The sequence below is a fragment of the Microcaecilia unicolor genome, chromosome 2, assembly GCF_901765095.1.
Source record: "Microcaecilia unicolor chromosome 2, aMicUni1.1, whole genome shotgun sequence".
NCBI lineage: Eukaryota > Metazoa > Chordata > Amphibia > Gymnophiona > Siphonopidae > Microcaecilia > Microcaecilia unicolor.
Window position 1 is genome coordinate 257,218,840 of NC_044032.1, and position 22,034 is coordinate 257,240,873.

A 22,034-nucleotide genomic window follows, 5' to 3' on the forward strand; every position below is an offset into this window, starting at 1 on the left:
CTTTGTTTCCCAGGAAAGGCAAATGAGTTGATGTGAGGCGTGTAGCATAGTCTTTTCCAGCTGCCCCTCATATAAGACCAGGGTCGCCAAGAGGGGGCGGGAGCAAAATTCCCCGGGCCTCCAAGGGGGGGCCCGGTGCTGGGGTCTCTTTCTCTCTTGCTCCTGACGAGACCTGGGTGATCGTGTCTCAGATAGGAGCAGAAGAGAGAAAACCTCAGCGCCGGGCCCTCCTTCAAGGCTGGGGAAGACCCAGAGGAGCGGACACTGCAGGTCTTCCTCCAGTTCTGCTCTTCACTCTGCCTATTGCTTGCTAAGCGGCTGCTTTTCCTCTCAGGTGTGCCTGCTTGGTTTTCAAACTGAGCATGCTCTGAAAGAAGAAGCAGCCACAGGGGCTGGAGGAAGACCTCTTCTGCTGGCAGGGTCTCGGTATCCCTGCCAGCCAGGGTATTTTAACTGCAGTTATGGCAGAGATCTGGGGGGGGGCAGCAGACCTGGCCCGCTGGCGGTGGCGATGACCTGGGCCCGGTTCAGTCTCACAGTCCTGTATAAGACTAAATCAGATGGCTAGCTACACCTTCTCCCAAACACATGGATTTAGCATTCATTACATTATGTTACAGTAAGGTCTTATAACCCACTACAACCAACAACTTCTAAGCGGATAACATGAAGAAAAAGAGCATGCTCCAGATAATCACCAGAATAATCCCAATCTGAATTAGAAATAAACGTCTATGAATTAGAAACATATTTTCTACAAAGGAAATTTTTCAACAGTTTCTTGAACTCAGTATAATGTTCTATATTTATTTGTTGCATTTATATCCCATATTTTCCCACCTATTTGCAGGCTCAATGTGACTTACATCTTACTGGTCAAGGCGATCGCTTAGACCGGTATGGAAACAAATACAATTTGATGATAAGGTCAGGGAAAACTAGTATATTCGGGTGCCTAGGGATCCAGGATAGGAAGTAATATGTAGTGTCCAGTAACATAGTAGATGACGGCAGAAAACGACCTGCGCGGTCCATCCAGTCTGCCCAACAAGATAAACTCACATGTGCTACTTTTTGTGTATACCTTACCTTGATTTGTACCTGTCCTTTTCCGGGCACAGACCGTATAAGTCTGCCCAGCACTATCCCCGCCTCCAAACCACCATCTCCGTCTCCCGCCACCGGCTTTGCCACCCAATCTCGTCTAAGCTCCTTAGGATCCATTCCTTCTGAGCAGGATTCCTTTATGTTTATCCCACGCATGTTTGAATTCCGTTACCGTTTTCGTTTCCACCACCTCCCGCGGGAGGGCATTCCAAGCATCCACTACTCTCTCCGTGAAAAAATACTTCCTGACATTTTTCTTGAGTCCGCCCCCCTTCAATCTCATTTCATGTCCTCTCGTTCTACTGCCTTCGCATCTCCGGAAAAGGTTAGTTTGCAGATTAATACCTTTCAAATATTTGAACGTCTGTATCATATCACCCCTGTTTCTCCTTTCCTCCAGAGTGTACATGTTCAGGTCCGCAAGTCTCTCCTCATACGTCTTGTAACGCAAATCCCATACCATTCTCGTAGCTTTTCTTTGCACCACTTCAATTCTTTTTACATCCTTAACAAGATACGGCCTCCAGAACTGAACACAATACTCCAGGTGGGGCCTCACCAACGACTTATACAGGGGCATCAACACCCCCTTTCTTCTGCTGGTCACACCTCTCTCTATACAGCCTAACAACCTTCTAGCTACGGCCACCGCCTTGTCACACTTTTCGTCGCCTTCAAATCCTCAGATACTATCACCCCAAGATCCCTCTCCCCATCCGTACCTATTAGACTCTCCCTGCCTAACACATACGTCTCCTGTGGATTTCTACTCCCTAAGTGCATCACTTTGCATTTCTTCGCATTGAATTTTAATTGCCAAACCTTAGACCATTCTTCTAGTACAGCTTGTGGTTTGCTGTGTTGCAGATTGGAGGCTTCTAGGTTAGATTGGTGGGAAATGCTTTTCTGAATAGGTAGGTCTTTAATGATCTCCTGAAGTCTAGATGGTCGTAAATTGATTTTGGGAGTATATTCCATAATTGTGTGCTTATGTAGGAGAAGTTTGATGCACAGGTTAATTTGTATCTGAGACCTTTGCAGCTCTGGTAGTGGAGATTTAGGGAGGTGCGTGATGCGCTAATTCTGTTTCTGTCCAGAATGTCACCTCAACAAAGAAGGAAGAGAGTTCCAGGTAGAAGCTGCCTGATATGTTATCGAAGATTGGTGAGGGCGCAAAGCCTTTAATTTTTAAACAGAAGGAAAATCTAACAGAAATACGTTTCTTAGTAGCTCTGCCATGATTCTATTAAAGATACAAAATGATTAATCAAATAACCTGGAGAATTCCCATGAAAAGCCTTAAAAGTCAGCACCAAGACCTTAAATTGTAATCTGGCCTCCACTGGCAACCAATGTAGCTGTAACATGTAAGGAGAGAGCATCATATTTGTTTGCTGAAAAAATGACCCTAACTGCAGTATTCTGTACTTTTTGCAAATTCATAATTACAGATTTTGAACAACCAATATAAATGGAGTTGTAATAATCCAATAAATATAATATTAAAGACTGCACTATTAAGCAAAAAAACAATAACTCAAAATATTTACAAATGACCTGAAGCTTTTTGAGTAGACAGAAGGATTTACTAACTACCTTATTTACCTGAGTAGCTAGAGAAAGCTGACAATTCTACTCCTAGAACAAATGTAAGGGACCTATCCAAAGAAACTTGGTCTTTTCAGTTCCAATCTAAAAGCCAGAGAGTAGCGACAGTAAAATAAATTCTCTAAGTTACCAACTGTATCCATGAGCCAGTCCCTAATAGAATGTATTCCACAAGCCATATAATATTAGGTCCAGCCTCCTTTTTCTTGTGGCAGCATTGGTCTGTAAAACGATCCTAGGGCGCTCTCCCCCCCCCCCCCCCCGAATCTTTGCAAAAGCTCTGTGAAGCTGCTTGCATTCTCTGTATCTCACATACACAGGCAATGCCTGTAGAAAGTAAAGCTAACGTGGAATAATGAGCATATTATACAAAAAGATCTTACCAAAGAGAGTGGTAGTGTTTCCCAAAGTAGCATACAGTAATTCAGTATCTGCCTGAATATTAACCCCTAGATATCGGAGGCATACCCAGGTTTTGACATCAGGGGAGCAGTCTTTTGTAAAATAGGTGCCAGTGAGAAGCTGAAGGGACAGGAGATAGGGGAGGGTTAAAATCTGCATAGGCATATGCGGTCAGTGACTCAGCTGTTTGGGAAGGCTAAGAGGGTTGAGGTGGGCCTAGGGTGGGTTTGGGGCAAATTAAAATCCTTAGGGTGAGGGCAATACCCATGTCAGCAGTAAAGTGACAGTGGGGGCACCTTTGAACACAACAGTGAAGGACCCCCCCTTCACTGTGTCTCTGGTGCAAGCAACTGCACCAGCAATTTCCCCCTAGAATATCTATTTCTGTTGGTATTATGCACACTGAATAAATTCCAGGGAATTATGTACTGAAAACATCCAACTAAATTATTAAACAATAGTATTTGCAGTATTCTGGAAATATATGCAGGTACTTCAACACTTAGCTTTTTGTCAGCCCTAGCTTCCCAGTCCAGCATCTTGCTGTTGGCCATGTGAACAGTGATGTTCAGTAGCACTGTAATTGAAATCCCGTGGTTACTGGCAACCATAAAATTATTTGCCTATCAAATTTTTTTGGTAAGTTGCCAAATGGCCACCAGTCTTTAGATATTCTGGTCTTTACTGTAGAGTAACAGAACATGTTTGGAATAGGTATTAGCTGTATCTAATGGTTAGAGTAGTGGGCTGAGAACCAGGGAAGCCAGGGTTCAAATCCCACTGCTGTTCCTTGACAGCTTGGGCAAGTCACTTAACTTTCATTCCTTAGCGACAGGAGCAGATGAATCCATAGACTAATGAGTAGTGACCATGTACCAGCAGGTGGAGATAGAGAACGCTAATCTGAAGTGCCTTATGGGATGGAATGCTCCTTCTGAAGTGCCTTATGGGACAGAATGCTCCTTGGCCAGTTAATATTCTCTGTCTCCAGCAGGCGGATGGATGGTCTCCCATGCTCTTGGCTTCTGCTGCTAGCTCCTGGCCTAATTTGGGTCTGTGTAGCTTTGGGGTGTGCGGCTGAGCAGTGTCACCTTTAGGGGGGTACACTTGGTCACCCCAGGTCTCTCCCCAACCCTGTCTCACTCTCCTGCCCGAGCTCCTTTTTCCTTCTTCATTGTGAAAAAAAAAAACAACCCAGAGGAGCCGAGTTAATTTTTTCAGAGTGCCGGTTCTCCGTCAGTGTAGGCAGACCTGCAGCACTCTTTTGTCAGCTGGCGCTAACAGGTTTTTGTTTGGGGAGGCAGGAGAGTAGTGTGGGCGCAGTGCAGCACTTCCAAGGATCAACGGGAAGGACCCGCAGTTTCCAGCGGTAGGGTGAGTGTGTTCCATTTACTTTGTCGGGACGTTTTCTCCTTTTATTTTTACTGCAGCATGGCCCCAGAGTTAGTTAAGCACTGGTCCCACTGTGGAAAACAGAGAGCAGCATCCGTCCAGTGTCTGGGCGACTGTGTCAGCTCCCCGATGTTGGAGGGAACCGATGTTAGTGAAACGGCGGGAGTTTCTCAAGCCTCTGACACGAGCGTACCTTCCCCTTCTCTTCCTCAACAGCTGGCGGCCATTTTACAGCGCAAGTCTTGATTCCGCACTGCTAGGGTCCAGCTCAGAGGTTTCTTCTGATCCCGGTTCCTTGCATTCGCAGGGAGTGGGAGGCGTTTACTCCCCGGAGTTTATTCTTTTGCTGCTGCACAGGGCTTATCTCTTAAAAGCAGTGGGGCAGGGAACCAGTTCCTCTCTAGAACCGGTCTCTCCCTTTTAGATCCTGCACCCAAATGCCCTCGTTGTGATTCCCTCTCTGAGGAGGGTCTCGTCCCCTCCTTTCCATGTGTTTTTTTGGTGTGTTTTATTCTTCTGTTTCTTTTCTTTTTTTGTTACTTGAATACTAATTGACCAAGGAGCATTCTGTCCCATAAGGCACTTCAGCATTCTCTATCTCCACCTGATGGTAGATGGTCACAACTCATTAGTCTCTGGATTCATCTGCTGCGTCTAAAGGAAAGAAAATTATCAGGTAAGACATAATTTCTCATTATATCCGGTGCAAACTTAGACTGTAAGCCTCCAAAGATAGGAAAATACCTGTTACCGTGTTTCCCCGAAAATAGGACATCCCCCGAAAATAAGACCTACCCAGGTTTTGGTGCCCTTAGTAAATATAAGGCCTCCCCCGAAAGTAAGACCTAGCAAAGTCTTATTTTCAGGGATGTCTTATTTCGGGGAAACACGGTTGGTCCGCCCACCCTACCTCCGTTGCTCCTGCAACTAACCCCCTACCCGAGGTTGCCCCCGACCCGAGATGGCCCCCCCACCCGAGATCGCGGCCCCCCCCCCTCCGTCGCTCCGAAACTAACCTGAAGCCTCCTTTCACATGCCTTCCAGTTCGCATCGCAGCAAGCAGCAGGGCAGGCCACTCCTTCCTTCCGTGTCCCGCCCTCGCCTGACGTAACGTAACGTCAGGCGAGGGCGGGGCACGGAAGGAAGGAGAGGCCTGCCCTGCTGCTTGCTGCGATGCGAACTGGAAGGCAAGTGAAAGGAGGCTTCAGGTTAGTTCCGGAGCGACAGAGGGGGGGCCCGGCGACTTCGGGTGGGGGAGCCATCTCGGGTGGGGGGGTTAGTTGCAGGAGTGATGGAGGGAGGGTGGGCGGGCCAACCGTGTTTCCCCGAAATAAGACATCCCCTGAAAATAAGACCTAGCGCCGTTTTGGGAGCAAAAATTAATATAAGACAGTGTTTTATATTCGGGGAAACACGGTAGGTACCTGAATTTAATTCATCGTCAGCTACTACTATGAGGTATGAGCTAAATACAAATCCAAAATTCAGTACCAGGTATACTGTGAAGTAATACAAAACCCTACAAAAGTCACTCGGGACATACAGAGCAACTCTAGCATACCATAATAGCACTACCTCCCAGGAACCACACAATAAGGGCTTACCTAGGAAAAGGCAGCACCATAAATATTGTAGTGGGCACTAGAAAAATCAATACACCTATCGGAAAAACAAGCTGTATTAGTACAGATTGATCCTTCATAGAAATTTGGTGCTTAACAAAATACCTGGCCTCTTTCATGCACACAGAACCTCACCAAATACAAAATAAGTAACTATAACCTAAAAATAGAAATATGTAGACAAAACTTAATTTGAACCCCCAAGAAGCCAGACTCTGTATACATTGCCACACCAGAGAAGTAGAAACAATGACGCATGCCCCCTTGTACTGTGCAAAACTGCAAATTTCAAAAACTGACATGTTCCAGTCAGTACAATATAAATTAACAAATACAAGTAAAAACAAAAGCCAGAAAATAAGGTAATATTTTTTGATTGGACTAACAATACATTTTTTGATTGGACTAACTTAATACATTTTTTGATTAGCTTTCAAAGACCAAAACCTCTTTCCTCAGATCAGGGTAGTACAATGCTTTCATGATATACTGCCCTGACCTGAGGAAGGTGATTTTGGCCTGTAAAGGTTGGTCAAAAAATGTGTTAAGTTGGTACAATAAAAAAAGTATCACCTAAGTTTCCATTTTTTGCTTTATTTTTATTAACTTTTAGATTGGATTAACAATGCTAACCACACTACTTTATCCTGAATTTAAAATACAATTCTTTTTCTACCTTTTTTGACTGGCCATTTAATTTTTCTAACCATGTTGGTCCTAGTCTCTGGTTTCTGCTTTCTTCTGTCTTCTCTTAACTGTCTTGCCAGGGTTTTCTCTCAGTTTCTCTTTTTTCTGTCTGCTTCACTTCATCCACTACATCCATCTCTGACACTCATCTTTTTCGTTCAGCTTTTTTCTGTTTTTCTATATGTTTAGATTTCATTCGTTTTTACTATCCAGTCTTTAAGCTCCCTTTTTTTCACCAAATCTATCTACAGCATTCCATGTCTTTCTTTCACCCAGGCCCATCCAGTCCCCTTTCTCTTATTCCCCATTCTTTTATTAACTTCCCTTTTTCCATCTCCCACCATTTCTCTCATTTTTTCTCCCCTATCCAGCATCGTACTCTCTCTTCTACCACCTAATCCAGCATCATCCCCTCTCTCTTCCCCCATCCAGTATCACCTTGCCTATCTTTTTCACTCCAATCCAGTATCACCCCATTTATCTTTTTTCTTACCCAGTATCGCCCTGTCTCTCTCCCCCCATCCAGCTTCACTCTATATCTCCACCATCCAACATCACTCTATATATTTCTCCCTATCCAGCATCTCTATCTCCCCCATCCAGCATCTCTCTATACCTCTTCTCCCATCTAGCATCTCTCTATACCTCTTCCCCTATCCAGCATCACTCTATATCTCGCCCCCTATCCAGCATCACTCTATATCTCGCCCCCTATCCAGCATCACTCTATATCTCTCTCCCCCATCCAGCATCACTATCTCTTCTCTCCCCCGTCTAGCATCTCTCACCCCCATCCATCATCACTCTTTCTCCCCCCCATCCAGCATCACTCTTATCTCTTTCTCCCCATTCAGTATCACTCTTTCCCTTTTTCTCTATGTTAACTCATCCAGCATCTTGCTGTTTTTGTCTCTCTTCCCCTCCAATCAAGCATGACCCCATCTCTCTCTTGCTATCTCTCTTCCCCCATCTGGCATCACCCTATCAGTTTCTCTTATCTCTCTCCCCCCCAAACCAGCATCAGTCTATATGTCCTTCCCATCCAGCATTACCCCGTCTCCCTCTCTCTATGGTAACCCATCCAGAATCATGCCATCTCTGCCTCTCTTCCCCCCCCCACCCCCAATCAAGCATGAGCTCATCTCTGTCTTACTACCTCTTTCCCCCATCTGGCATCACCACATCTCTCAATTTCTCTTATCCCTCCCCCCTCATCCAGCATCACTCCCTTTCTTCTTCTTCCTTCCTCTTCATCCTCTTACAGCATTTCTCAAGTTTGTCAGCAGGTGGCAGCGCTATCGGCTCTAAAAACAAACTGAAATCATGCAGGACCATTTTCCTGTGCGCACCACTTCTGCTCTGCCGGTCACGCCCCCTCCAACGCAGGAAGTTTTTATCAGAGGGGGCGTGACTGGCAGAGCAGCAGTGGTGCACGTAGGAAAATGGTCCCGCATGCCGTCAAGTTGTTTTTAGAGCTGGAAGTGCTGCTGCCTGCCAACGAACTTGAGAAATGCTGTAAGAGGATGATCAGAAGAAGAGGGGAAAGAGACCTGTGAGGGGAGTGGGCCCAGCAGCAAGAGAGGTAGGTGCCATTTAAATTTGAAATCTGTTTTGGGGGGAGCTGCTGCTCCCCTTGCACCCCCACCCTCAACTATGCCTCTGCTAGATATCGAACTGAACCTACTGCCTCTTTCAATGGTAAGGCTTCAGACTTTGGCACATTCTTGAGCCTAGATATAGCCCGAAAGGACTCAAAGGTTCCTGGGACTTTGGAAAGACTGTTAACAAGTTGCGTAAGCACTAGCATGATGTTGTCTGTGAAAACTAAACATTTCACACCATGTTGCTTTAATGCCAGACCCATAATTTCTCTATCACCCTTAACCAATAACGGTTCAAAAACAATAAAAATAATAAGGGAGACATGGGGTATCCTATCTAGATTGTAAGCTCTTTGAGCAGGGACTGTCTTTTGTGTATGGTGTACAGCATTGCGTATGCCTTGTAGCGCTATAGAAATGATAAGTAGTAGTAATAGTAGTAGTAGTAGTCCCTCTACAGAGTGGAAACAAGATAGAAGAAGAACCATTAACCAGGACCACTGCTGTTGGATATGTGTATAAGGTTTTGATAGCATCTATGAAGAATCCTCAAAAAAACATCTTTACAGTAAAGAAAACAGGTAGGACCATTCAACCCGGTTGAATGCTTGCTCTAAATCAAAGCTGACAGCGAGTGCTGGAATGTTCTTCACACAACGCTGCTCTAAAGTCAAAATCAACTTTCTATTATTTATATTTGTGCCTACCCAACACAAATCCAATCTGTTCCTCCCCTATTAATCTAAGCATCACTCTGGCCAAACCTTCTGCTATAATATGGGCCAAGATTTTTAAATCTACATTTATAAGTGAAACTAGTAAAAAAAGGCCCATTTCTGACAGAGATGAAACGGGCGCTAGCAAGGTTTTCCTCGGAGTGTGTATGTTTGACAGAGTGTGTTTGATAGTGACTGTGTGTGTGAGAGAGAGAGAGAGAGAGAGAGAGAGAGAGAGAGTGAATGTGCGAGTGTGTGTGTGAGAGAGACAGAGAGTGAGACTGTCTTCTCTGTCCCCTGCCCCCCCTCCAGCCACTCAGCGATTCTTCTCTGTCCCCTGCTCCCCCTCCAGGCACCTAGCGATTCTCCTCTGTCCCTTGCCCCCCTCCAGCCACCCACCGATTCTCCTCTCTCCCCTGCCCCCTCTCCAGCCACCCACCCACCGATTCTCCTCTCTCCCCTGCCCCCTCTCCAACCACCCACCCACCGATTCTCCTCTCTCCCCTGCCTCCCTCTCTAACCACCCAGCGAGTCTCCTCTCTCCCCTGCCCCCCTCCAGGCACTCAGCGATTCTTCTCTGTCCCCTGCCCCCCCTGTAGCCACCCAGCGATTCTCCTCTCTCCCCTGCCCCCCCTCTCCAGCCACCCTCCCAGCGATTCTCCTCTCTCCCCTGCCCCCCCTCTCCAGCCAGCCACCCAGCGATTCTTCTCTGTCCCCTGCCCCCCATAGCCACCCAGCGATTTTCCTCTCCCCTGCCCCCTCTCCAATCACCCACCCATCGATTCTCCTCTCTCCCCTGCCTCCCTCTCTAACCACCCAGCGAGTCTCCTCTCTCTCCTGCCCCCCTCCAGCCACTTTGTGATTGTCCTCTCCCCTGCCCCCCTCCAGCCACCCAGTGATTCACCTATCTCCCCTGCCCCCCCCCAGGCACTCAGCGATTCTTCTCTGTCCCCTGCCTCCCCTGTAGCCACCCAGCGATTGTCCTCTCTCCCCTGCCCCCCCTCTCCAGCCACCCACCCAGCGATTGTCCTCTCTCCCCTGCCCCCCCTCTCCAGCCACCCACCCAGCGATTGTCCTCTCTCCCCTGCCTCCCCTGTAGCCACCCAGCGATTCTTCTCTGTCCCCTGCCCCCCCTGTAGCCACCCAGCGATTCTCCTCTCTCCCCTGCCCCCCCTCTCCAGCCACCCTCCCAGCGATTCTCCTCTCTCCCCTGCCCCCCCTCTCCAGCCACCCACCCAGCAATTCTTCTCTGTCCCCTGCCCCCCGTAGCCACCCAGCGATTTTCCTCTCTCCCCTACCCCCCTCCAGGCACCCACCGATCCTCCGTCGCTCCTTTGAAAGCCTTGGCCGTCTGTAGCCTTCCCTTCGAGTTCGTTCCCGGTGAGTGCCGCCTTCTGACGTCATTTCCTCTTTCCGCGAGGGCAGGACTCTGAGGGAACAAACTGGAAGGGAAGGCTACAGACGGGCAGGGCTTTCAAAGGAGCAACGGAGAATCGGTGGGTGCTTGGAGGGGGGGGGGCAGGGGAGAGAGTAGAATCGCTGGGTGGCTACGGGGGGGGGGGGGCAGGGGACAGAGGAGAATTGTATGGCAACGACGGTCTAGGCAGGCGGGTTGGAGGTTTGTTTCAGACCGTTCATTGGCTCCTTTGTCTGTGACGTTGCGGGACAGTGAAAGCCAATGAAACGGTGAACTACAGACTTACGAACCCTACACTGCCACAGTGCCACGGAGTCAGCTTCAGAACATTGGAGGTGCTTTTTATTGTATAGGATAGGTCTATACAACTTGGGCAGCATATGATCTTTACCAGGCTTTGGCACCACTGTAATTAGAACATGATTTGCTTGAGAAAGAAATGGTCCCTTCTGTATTGCACATGTAAAATATGCCTCCTATGGACCTATCAGGTGAGCCTTCAATATTTTAAAGAATTCTCCACTATACCCATCCGGGCCTGGGGACTTACGAGGCTTGAGATGTAGGATGGCCTGCTGGATTTCCATCCCAGAGATTGAGGCATTAAGTTGCTTTCTATTTGATACTGAGACAGTGGGTAATGTTATAGAACTTAGCCAATTGTCACAGTCAGCCTCTGAAGAATATATCCGAGTGTAAAATGATCTAAACATATTTTCAAGTTCCTTCTGACAGGAAGTGATTTTGCCTATTATAATTGTGGGGCCACCCCAAACCTTAGTTAAATTAATGAGCAATTTGCCTGGCTTATTGCCAAATTTATATAATTTGTATTTCTGGAATGCAGTATCCTTCATCGTTTTCTCATGGATTAAATTGTTTAATGCTGTTTGAGCCCTAAGCCAAGAGTTCTTATTGCCTGGAATGGGAGTGTTTAGATATGCATCCTTTAAATGTCTACACAAACTTTCCAAATGCACAATCTGCTGCTCCACTTGTTGCTTTTGTTTGCTGACATACGCTATTATATCTCCTCGAAGGACCACCTTCACTGTATCCCAGAACAATAGTGGGTTCTCAGTATGATCTTTATTGTCTCTGAATTCTTGCCATCTCTTTTCTAAGTACAAACAGAAATCCAAATCTTTAGCAAGAAAGCTGGAAACTACCACATAGAGTTAACTCCCCTTCTAGGACCCAGACCCTCTAGCTCTATAGATATTAATATGTGATCCTATATGATCAATGAGCCAATGTCTGCAGCCAATATCACAGGAAACAGTCGTTTAGAGATGAAAATATAATATACTAGTAAAAAAGGCCCGTTTCTGTAGGCAAGGAAACGGGCCTTAGGCAGGCAATTTCCCCCCCCCCCCCCCCGTGCTACGGCCCCCTCGACCCCCCCCTTCCGTGAACCTGTCGTTCCCCCCCCCCCCCCCCGTGCCAGCGAAAACTGCCGCCGCTGCCGTTGTTGTGCTACCTTCCCTTCTCGTAGGTTCCTCAATCATCTTCTTAGAAAGTTTAACTCCGTGCGTCTGACGTCAGACGCACGGAGTTAAACTTTCTAAGAAGATGACTGAGGAACCCACCCGAAGGTAGCGCACAACAGCGGCGGGAGGGGGGGTGCAGTTTTCAGCGTTCCGGGGGGGGGGGGGGATCGACAGGTTCGCGGGAGGGGGTGGGTTTCGAGGGGGCCATAGCGCGGGGGGGGGGGGGGTGACAGCTGATTCCGAGGCAGTAGGAGGAGTAGGGAAACACGCTGTGCGTGTTTCCCTACTCCTCCCCTTACCTTGGAATCAGCTGTGTTGACGTCAGTGACGTCCGTGCGTGTCTGCCTCGCAGACCACTTGCAGCCAGGGAGCCACGGTCCCAAGCATAGAACGTTGGAGGTGAGAATTATTATATAGGATTTGGACCATAGATCTATGTACCTTAGAAATATGGGTATAATCTTTCTTCTGGGGGCGAAGAAGCATCCAGGGATCTACCATGTTTAGACTGAGTTAATGCCCTCAAACCATTATCCATCCTAGGTGTAAGTCTGGCATTACATTCGTGTCTAAATCAGGCCTTATCATAGCATTGAAGTCCCCAGCCATAATCAAGGGGCCTCCGGCAAAAGGTGCAAGGGCTGGTAGCAGTGACTGAAAAAATAATTTCTGCGCAGAATTAGGGACATAAATAGAAGCAGTTGTTGCCAAGGTGCCATTAAAGAAGCCATGTACCATAACAAATCTACCTTCACTGTCAGAGCTCTTCAAAATCCACAGATTTCCCAATGAGTGTGGCTGCACCCATTTTCCTCTTGGTAAAGGAAGCGAAAAAAGCAATGCATCACCTAGGAAACTCTCAACTTCTGATCAGTAGATGAGAGCATCGTATCTTACAAATATGCTACATCTGCTTTATAGTGTTTCAAGGTTTGCAAAATTTTAGTTCTCTTCACGGGAGAATTTATATCTGCAACATTCCATGAGTATAAGTTTAGGGATAATTTGGCCATTCTCATGCAGAAACAAGAGCCTCATTTCAAACCAAACCAAAAATTCATCACAGCCCAGCCTTCACTCGAACAGTCATAAATGTTGCAACCAAAAAAATCAACGAGGTGCATTACAATATTCAACATTCCCATTCCTCAACCATCCGATGTAGTCAATCCCCCAACCCTCATCCCTGTGTCCAATAAGTACCCTCAATCCCATACTGAACACACTCACTATACACAATCTTCTTGGGTCACATCTATCATATACTGGTCTGTACTCACACTTCTCTCAAGACCAATCCCCCTAGAAAAGCCAAGTTAAAATGAATAAGAAATCTATTAAGAGCAATAACCATACCTAAACCACTGCTCTGTTTCTTGCTATTACCTAATACATGGTAATACAGCAACAAAACCCACCCGCTCCAATTGTTTCCCAACATAGATCTAAACACATACAGCCACTCCTGGTCATACTCCATAGTAAAATACTGTGTGACAATAATTAAATAAAGCATCCAAGGGAATATCTGGAGCAAGGCAGTTTGACAGAGTTCCATATAACATATCTTTTGAGAAAGGTACTGGATACTCAAAAGTGAAATGAATTGGTTGTCCGCTAACTGTTTGCAAAGAGCATTAAACGCCTGTCTCTGTTCCACAACTTCCCAAGTTCCCTACATGGGCCATGTTTCGCCAATCAAACGGCGTCTTCAGGGGAACTCAACTGTGAAAATAACAAAAACATTTTTGTTTTTAGAATTTTGAAACGTTTTTGTTTTTTTCACAGTTCCCCTGAAGACGCCGTTTGATTGGCGAAACATGGCCCATGTAGGGAACTTGGGAAGTTGTGTTGTCTTTATTGGATGTTTTGAATGAAGAGGTTTTGCACTATATAAAAAAAGTTATACACTAACCAGGAATCTGCATGAAACGACTTATACACACCACTGACTGCATCAAAACCCACTGATTAAGCTAAGTAACAGCGCTAAACAATAGCACCATTTGCATTAGCAATTTTTTGGTTTACTTTGAAGATTTGATTGAGCCATAACTTATCAGGAGGAGGCAGGGTGTGCTATGATGTATGGAAAGGTGCTATAATATCTCAGTTCCTGAGTTTAAGTGTATACACCTAAAACTGAGCACATATCATAAAAAGTTTTTTATTTTTTTTCACTGCTTGTATATTTAAATCTTGAGTTATTTGAGTTTCTGATTTCTACTTCTGTTCCACAACTACCATAGAATAGTCTTGAAAAAGCATGTGCAAGTTCCTTTTTTGTTTATATTGTCTGAGTATATACTCCTTATTGGTAAAGTTTAGTATATGTTCCAATAACCATCCTGGGCCTTTTGCTGTCTACTCTGTCTGCCAAGGCAGTGCACACGCTCGATTCTAAAGTTCCATGGTAAACCACTTCTCAAGGAACCTGAAAATTTCTCCATCCTTCAGAGCCCTACGAAATGAAGATGGTGTCTATGTGACCTGTTTTTAAAGTCATCTAGTTTCGATTCACAGCTGGTAACCAGTTTCTGTATGCACTTTAATTCATCCATTGTTTCTTTCAAAGTATCCTCTACTTTAGTGATGCGGATTTCTAATTCCACCACCCAACCATTAAAGTCCGCTACAGACTGAGCTAAAATAAGAGAACATAAGAGTAGCCATACTGGGTCAGACCAATGGTCCATCTAGCCCAGTATCCTCTTTTCCAAGCAGTGGCCAAGCCAGGTCACAAGTACCTGGCAGAAACCCAAATCGTGGCAACACTCCATACTACAAATCCCAGGGTAAGCAGTTGCTTCCCATGTCTCCTCTCATCTATCTCTTTTCCAAGCTGAAGAGCCCTAACCTCTTTAGCCTTTCCTCATATGAGAGGAGTTCTATCCCCTTTATCAATTTGGTCGCTCTTCTTTGAACCTTTTCTAATTCTGCTATATCTTTTTTGAGATACGGCGACCGGAACTGAATGCAGTACTCAAGGTGAGGTCTCACCATGAAGCAATAAAGAGGCATTCTAGTATTTTTTGTCTTATTCACCATCCCTTTCCTAATAATTCCTAGCATCCTGTTTGCTTTTTTGGCCGCCACCGCACACTGAACAGAAGATTTCAGTGTATTATCTACAACGATACCTAGATCTTTTTCTTGGTTGCTGACCCCCAAGGTGGACCCTAGCATCAGGTAACTATGATCCGGATTATTTTTTCCAATGTGTATCACCTTGCATTTGTCCACATGAAATTTCATCTGCCATTTGGATGCCCAGTCTTCCAATTTCCTAAGGTCTTCCTGCAATATTTCATAGTCCGCATGTGTTTAAACAACCTTGAATAGTTTTGTGTCGTCTGCAAATTTAATCACCTCGTCAATCTGATTTCCATATCATATATAAATATGTTAAATAGTACCGGTCCCAGTACTGATCCCTGCGGCACTCCGCTGTTCACCCTCCTCCATTGAGAGAAATGACCATTTAACCCTACCCTCTGTTTTCTGTCGAATAATCAATTCCTAATCCACACCAGCACATTGCCCCCTATCCCATGACTCTTTAATTTCCTCAAGAGTCTCTCACGAGGATCTTTTATCAAAAGCTTTCTGAAAATCTAGATACACTGCATCATCCGGCTTACCTTTATCCACATGTTTATTCATGCCTTCAAAGAAATGAAGCAAATTGGTGAAGCAAGACTTTCCTTTGCTGAATCCATGCTTTCTCTGTCCCATTAAACCATATTTGTCTGTGTGTTCCATAATTTTATTCTTCATAATAGTTTCCACTATTTTTCCCGGCACTGACGTCAGGCTTTACTGGTCTGTAATTTCCCAGATCACCCTGGAACCCTTTTTAAAAAATAGGCCACCGTCACATTGGCCACCCTCCAATCTTCAGGCACTACTGACGATTTTAACGACAGGTTATATATTACTAACAGCAGTTAGCAATTTCATGCTTGAGTTCTTTGAGTATTCTTAGATGTATACCATCTAGTCCAGGTGATTTACTACTCTTTGTTGATTTGGCTCAGTATATCTTCCAGGTTCACAAAGATTTCTTTCAGTTCCTCTGCATCAACATTCTTGAAAACCATTTCCGGGACAGGCAGATCTCTTACATCTTCTTCCTTAAAGACCGAAGCAAAGAATTCAGTTTCTCCGCTATGGCCTTGTCCTCCCTGACTGCCCCTTTTGCTCCTTCGTGATCTAACGGTCTCACGGATTCCCTCGCAGACTTTCTGCTTCTGATGTACCTGAAAAGGTTGTTACTGTGAGTTTTAGCCTGTGTGGCAAGTTTCTCTTCATATTCAGTTTTAGCCTTCTTTATTAATCCTTTGCATCTGACTTGCCGGTGCTTCTGGTGCTTCTTATTTTCTTCATTTGGGTCCTTTTTCCATTCTTTGAAGGACATTCTTTTGTCTGTAATAGCCTCTTCCACTTCACTTTTTAACCATGTTGGCTGACGTTTTTCTCTTGTTTCCACCTTTGCATTGGAATACATCTGGTCTGGGCTTCCAAGATGGTATTTTCGAATAACATCCACGCCTGATTTAGTGTCCTAACCTTTGCAGCTGATCCTTTTAGCTTCTTTTTAACCATTTTTCTCATTTTATTATAGTCACCCTGTTGAAAATTAAATGTAGCTACAATAGATTTCCTTTGTGGGTTCATTCTAGATAGTAGTTCATACTTGATCATGTTATGATCACTGTTCCCAGGGGACCCAACACCGCCACTTCTCGCACTATTCCCTGCATGCCACCAAGGACTAGATCCAAAATGGCTCCTTCTCTTGTCGGTTACTGGATTAGTTGCTCCAAGAAGCAGTCATTTATTACATCTAGAAATGTTATCTTCCTGGCACTCCCTGATATAACATTTATCCAGTCAATATTGGGGTAATTGAAATCACCCATTATAATAGTGTTGCCCAATTTGCCATCTTTCCTAATTTTCTGTAAACTTTTCTTCATCTGTCCGTTCTGTCCTTGCGGATGCTAGTATAGCCCTACGGGAATACTCCTTCTCTTCACACATGGAATTTCTATCCATAATGAGTTCATGTGAGAAGTTTATTTTATTTGACTCCATTCCCTCTTTAACATATAGCGCAAACCCCCCTCAGCTCTTCTTTCTCCCTTTCACAGAGGGTTCACAGTGAAAACACAACAGTGCATCATGAAAAACATACAAGCAGTTCTTCCCAGGAAATGAGCAAAGAGCCTGGTGTAGGAAAGAAAGGGGGGGGGGGGGAAGCTGAAACAGTAAAATCTGTAGTATCCCATCAGCAGGCCAGAAACAAGATGAAGGGGCACCAGTAATTCCTTCCTTTTATCATTCCTGGTCTGATTCATTAAGGCTTGTCACCCATTCCCCTCGTTCAATTATCTCCGTTGTGATTTAAAGGGCCATAGATTTTAAAAGACCTTATGTGGCTTACAGCTTAGTAGTTAGAGGCATGCAGCCACCCCTGGTATGCATTTACCTGAAAGCATGAACATGGAAACCTCCAAATTTCTGTGCGAATAATGTTAATATTATAATATTATCTATGTGTAAGGAGATAAATTGACTCCCCCAAGGTCACACATGGAATCAGTGACAGAGCAGGGATTAGAACTGAGGTACAGGGAGATGGAAACTCCCATAGCAACTAAGTGGTAAAACCAGAGATTAAAACCAAGGGATTCCTGCTTGTATTCCTCAGCTCTTTTAAATAATTCTGCGGAGCTCCATGGTAGAATCTCGGATTAGGCTTTGTATACTTATTGTCACTGGTATTAATGTCCAAGTGTTGAATTCTCTCTCTCTTTCTCTCACTCTCAGTCTGAACTCTCTTCTCCCTGAGTCAGGCATTGTTGCTGACATTGAGGTGGAAAACATATTGGCACAGACGAGTGACACATTCTACGAGCTAAAGAGCCAACCAATCAGTGCCAGGTAAGCTTCTGTTACACAGTTTCAGCCAATCAGTGCCACAGTCCTGGCCAGTTGGTGCCAGGTAAGCCATCTTTCTGCAGTCATGGCCAGTCAGTGCCAGGTATGCCATCACTTTGCAGTCCCGGCCAATCAATGCTAAGTAAACATCATTCTGCAGTCCCGGCCAATCGGTGCCAAGTAAGCATCGCTCTGCAGTCCTGGCTAGTCAATGATTGGTGGCAGCCTGGGGGCCAGAGCTGAGGAAAAGGATTAGTCATAACCTCTTGGCATGGCCAGGAAGGAACAATTTTGGTGAGTCTGGACATTTTTAGGGATCCAGTGTAGTGGGCCGTTCCTGGTTGGAGACTGGAATATTTTTAAGTAATTTTCCAGAGGCTGAAATTGTTGCACTTGTTCCTAGAAACTTTGTTTAGGTTTTTTTTTTTTTTGTTCTTGGCCAAAGGGAGAAGGGAGATAGAAGGAATGTGTGAAAGGGAAGGGAAGAAGCAGCTGATTTGGGAGGCTGAAAGTGTCAGAGAAAAAGAGGTAATTAACTGCCATTGAAACTTACCCAGCTCTCACCATCTGACTAACTTGGGCAGCAATACACTTAACTGTTCACTCGTCACCCATCCCTCTTTCTGAGCTCTCTTCCCAAATTTTGCAGGGCTGCAGTGTAACTGGTAGTATAACCTGTGATGTCCTAGACCCAGTCTCTCTCCCTGCACTGCCTCCAGCATGCCATCTGGTACCCTTGGGCTAAGAGAGTGGCAGGTGCCGCTCTCTAGGGACAGCCCAGCCTCTGGCCCTCATGATCCAAAGCCCTGCGCTGTTCCGAACAGCGCTCTAAAAATAGCGCTGGAACAGCGCAAGGCTTTACTGCATAGATGATGAAAGATAATGCATGCAAATCTAAGCAGCGCAGTTATCTTTGATTATCATGAAGAAGTGCGGGGCGAATTGTGCTGAGCGTCCTCCCGCACTTGTTTGACAGGTCTGGGCTGTCAAAAGCCCAAGCCTGTCAAACAGCCTGCCCCGAGGCCCGAACAACGGGGGCTGGAGGTCTGGTGGGTCTCCAGCCCCCCCCCCCCCCAAACCCCCAGAAAACATTGTGGCCGGCAGCGGCCAAAGCCTCTCCCACCCAGCAACCGGGGGGGGGGGGCGGAGGTCCAGAGGACCTCCGGTCCCCCCGACGATCCCACCCCCTCCATGTTCAGGGAGGGCTGGAGATCCGGTGGGTCTCCAGCCCCCCCCCAAACCCCCAGAAATTGTGAAGAGGCCGCCTCCGGCCAAGCGCTCTGCCACCCTCCCACCCAACGACGGGGGTGGGGGCTTGGATGTCCGGTGGACCTCCAGCCCACCCCAACTCCTCCCCCCCCCCCCAGCGTTCTTCTTTCAATCCCTGGTTGTCCATGGTGACAACCCCCCTCTCGGATCCCCTACCATTTGTTGGAGGAGGGACGCAGCCTGCCTCCCTCCTCTTCCAGTCGACGCCGCTGCAAAATGGCGGTGCCCAGCCCCGCCCATTGCATCCTGGGATGCGTTGGGCGGGGCTATCCCAGAATGCAATGGGCGGGGCTGGGCGCTGCCATTTTGCGGTGGCGTCGACTGTAAGAGGAGGGGAGGCAGGCTGCGTCCTCCAACGAAAGGTAGGGAGGGCCGGGAGGGGGGTTGTCACCACGGACCACCAGGGATTGAAAGGAGAACGCTGGGGGGGGGGAGGAGTTGGGGGTAGACCTCCAGTGCGTTGTTTCAGGCGCTCAAGGGCTCTGATCATGGGTCGGCAGCAAACTCCGGCGCTAGTATGGCGTTAGCAGCCTCTAGCGCCGGAGTTTGCTTTTGATCATGAGGGCCTCTGTGTTTCATTGCGTTGTTAAGCATTGTCACTTTTAACTCTTCTCTTCCTTGAAGTTTACTGTTTTGGGTACTTGCCTTCCTCAAAGCTGCAACAAGAATACTTCCTTAGTCCCACTGCCCCAGCAGCAGCAGCACAACTTAGCTTACCCATCCTACCATGAGTGTGGGGAGTAATGAGAGGGGGAAAGGGTGAATTGTATAACTTGCCTCCCTTGTAAACCAGTACCTCCTTAACCCAACTCTTGATAATTCTTAGTGTGATGTAGGAAGAATCCTCAATGGGGTGACATTACTCTTGAGCGCTGAGCTAATAGCACCTGCCTGAACACTTTGGTACAGGTGGAACTGCTTTTTAGAGCTGGTAGCAGCAGTTGCAGCCAGATTAATCAAAACAAGAAGGCCTGCTTAGCAGTGTCTTGCAAAAGTCTTCACATCCTTTTATATTTTTCACATTCTGCTGTCTAGAAAATATTCAGAATGCACCTTTAAAGTGGGAGTCTACACTTTCAACATGAAAGAACAATTACAGAAATATTCAGAAAATAAGAAGGAACCAAAAAGTCTTGATTGCATAAGGCTTCACACCCTTTGAGGCATATTTTCAAAGCACTTTGGGAGGCTAAGTTCCATAGGTTTCTATGGAACTTTGGGAGGCTAAGTGCTTTGAAAATAAGCCTCATTGTCATATAAATCTCATATTAGTTCTGTTTCTAAAAACTGTCTGAACAAGGTCCCTAATTAGTTAAATAGAGCTCTGAAGTCCAATCACAGTAACCGAGCTGATTCAAATACTCCAGAAGCAAGAATTGAGCTGTTGTGCGACATGCACATGCTGAACACAGCTTCCAACAGAATTCCAGGATAAAAGTTATTCAAAAGTTCAAAGTGGGGGAAAATTTCAGTGTGCTTGAATATCCCTTGGGGCACTGTCAGGTCCATTGTTTTAAACTGCAGTTGTCTCTAGCTCAGACTGGGGAGATGCTGAGTGTTGCTCAATGTCAGGGTTACTCCACAGACATGGCCTATGTGGGAGGCTGACTACAAGAAAGCCACTGCTAAAGAAAAGCCACATGATGTGCTGCATAGTGTTATGCCCAGTTAAAACTCAGACCTGAGTCTGATAGCAAAACTGACGAACCCCAACCAACCTGAAGGAGCCTGAGCTATTCTGCCAAGAAAGCTGGGCAAAACCTGCCCCATCCCACTGTGCAAAGGTGGCAGATATTTATTCTAAACGATTCATGGCTGTTATTGCAGCAGAAGGGGCTTTCACCAAGTATTGAGTCAAGGGGTGTGAGGACTTATGCAACTGAGATCTTTTGGTTTGTTATTATTTAACTCTTTGAATATTTCTGTAATTGTGTTTTCACGTTAGACATGTAGAGTATGTTGTGTAGATCAGTGAAACAAAGTCTTCAATACATTCTGAATTGTATTTTTCAGACAGCAGAATGTCGAAAATACAGAACTGTGAAAAACTTTTACAAGAACTATGCCTTATTTTGTGAAAAGGCGGTAAACAGCACCTTTTTATTATAGCTGCATACCCATCTTGTTTAAAAGCCCCCAGGCTGTTGCTTTCTTGGCGCTAATTCTTTATTTCTCTTTGTTTTTGTTTTTGTTTTGTTTTTGTTTCATGGAGGGAGAAGGAACAGTTTGTATGAAAGGAAGTAGAAGATACCCAGGAAGGGGCTACAATGGTTTGCTTTTATTCCAGAAGCAGAAGCACAGAACAGAAATTTGATGTGGTGGGGGGGGGGGGGGGGGGACCCAGCTTGGCCACAGTGTCAGGAAGTTTTTGGGAGGGTAAATGGGAACAGGCACAGAAGTAGGGAGGCCATTTCTGCCCCTCCCTGTCACTTGCCCATCGAGATTCTGCTGTCTTATCCTCAGAAATAGGGCACTGGAAGGGGACAGGCAGGCCTTGAGGTGCCTGCTGGAGAGAAGCCAGGAACGGAAGGGGAGAGAGTGAATCTGCTGGAAATAAAGCCTAGGCAACCCATAGTAAATTTAAAATGAACAGAGAAGGAAACATAGAAGTCCCGTTGTACTTGTAAATGTTCACTGAATCCTGTCACACGAATAAAACCTGACATGTCTGCGTCCATGTTCACGTTGATCTTCCCTTATTCAGTTACTTCCCAAATTGTAGAAAATGTTATTTAGGGCATAATATGAGCAGGCTAATAGGCCAGCACCTTTGGGGAGTT

At 46.0% G+C, this 22,034-nt stretch overlaps 1 protein-coding gene across 3 annotated transcripts in view; it reads left to right on the plus strand.

Annotated features, from left to right (window-relative positions):
- TFE3 (transcription factor binding to IGHM enhancer 3) overlaps positions 1–22,034 on the plus strand; it is a 93,134-nt gene that overhangs the window by 51,972 nt on the left and 19,128 nt on the right. For 2 of the 3 annotated variants that reach the window (XM_030194000.1, XM_030194001.1), the window contains exon 2: positions 17,875–17,988. In XM_030194000.1, the coding sequence (XP_030049860.1) occupies positions 17,875–17,988 (114 nt within the window). Of the gene's footprint in view, positions 1–17,874; positions 17,989–18,430; positions 18,514–22,034 lie in introns of all 3 variants that reach the window. The other variant, XM_030194002.1, reaches the window with a different exon arrangement.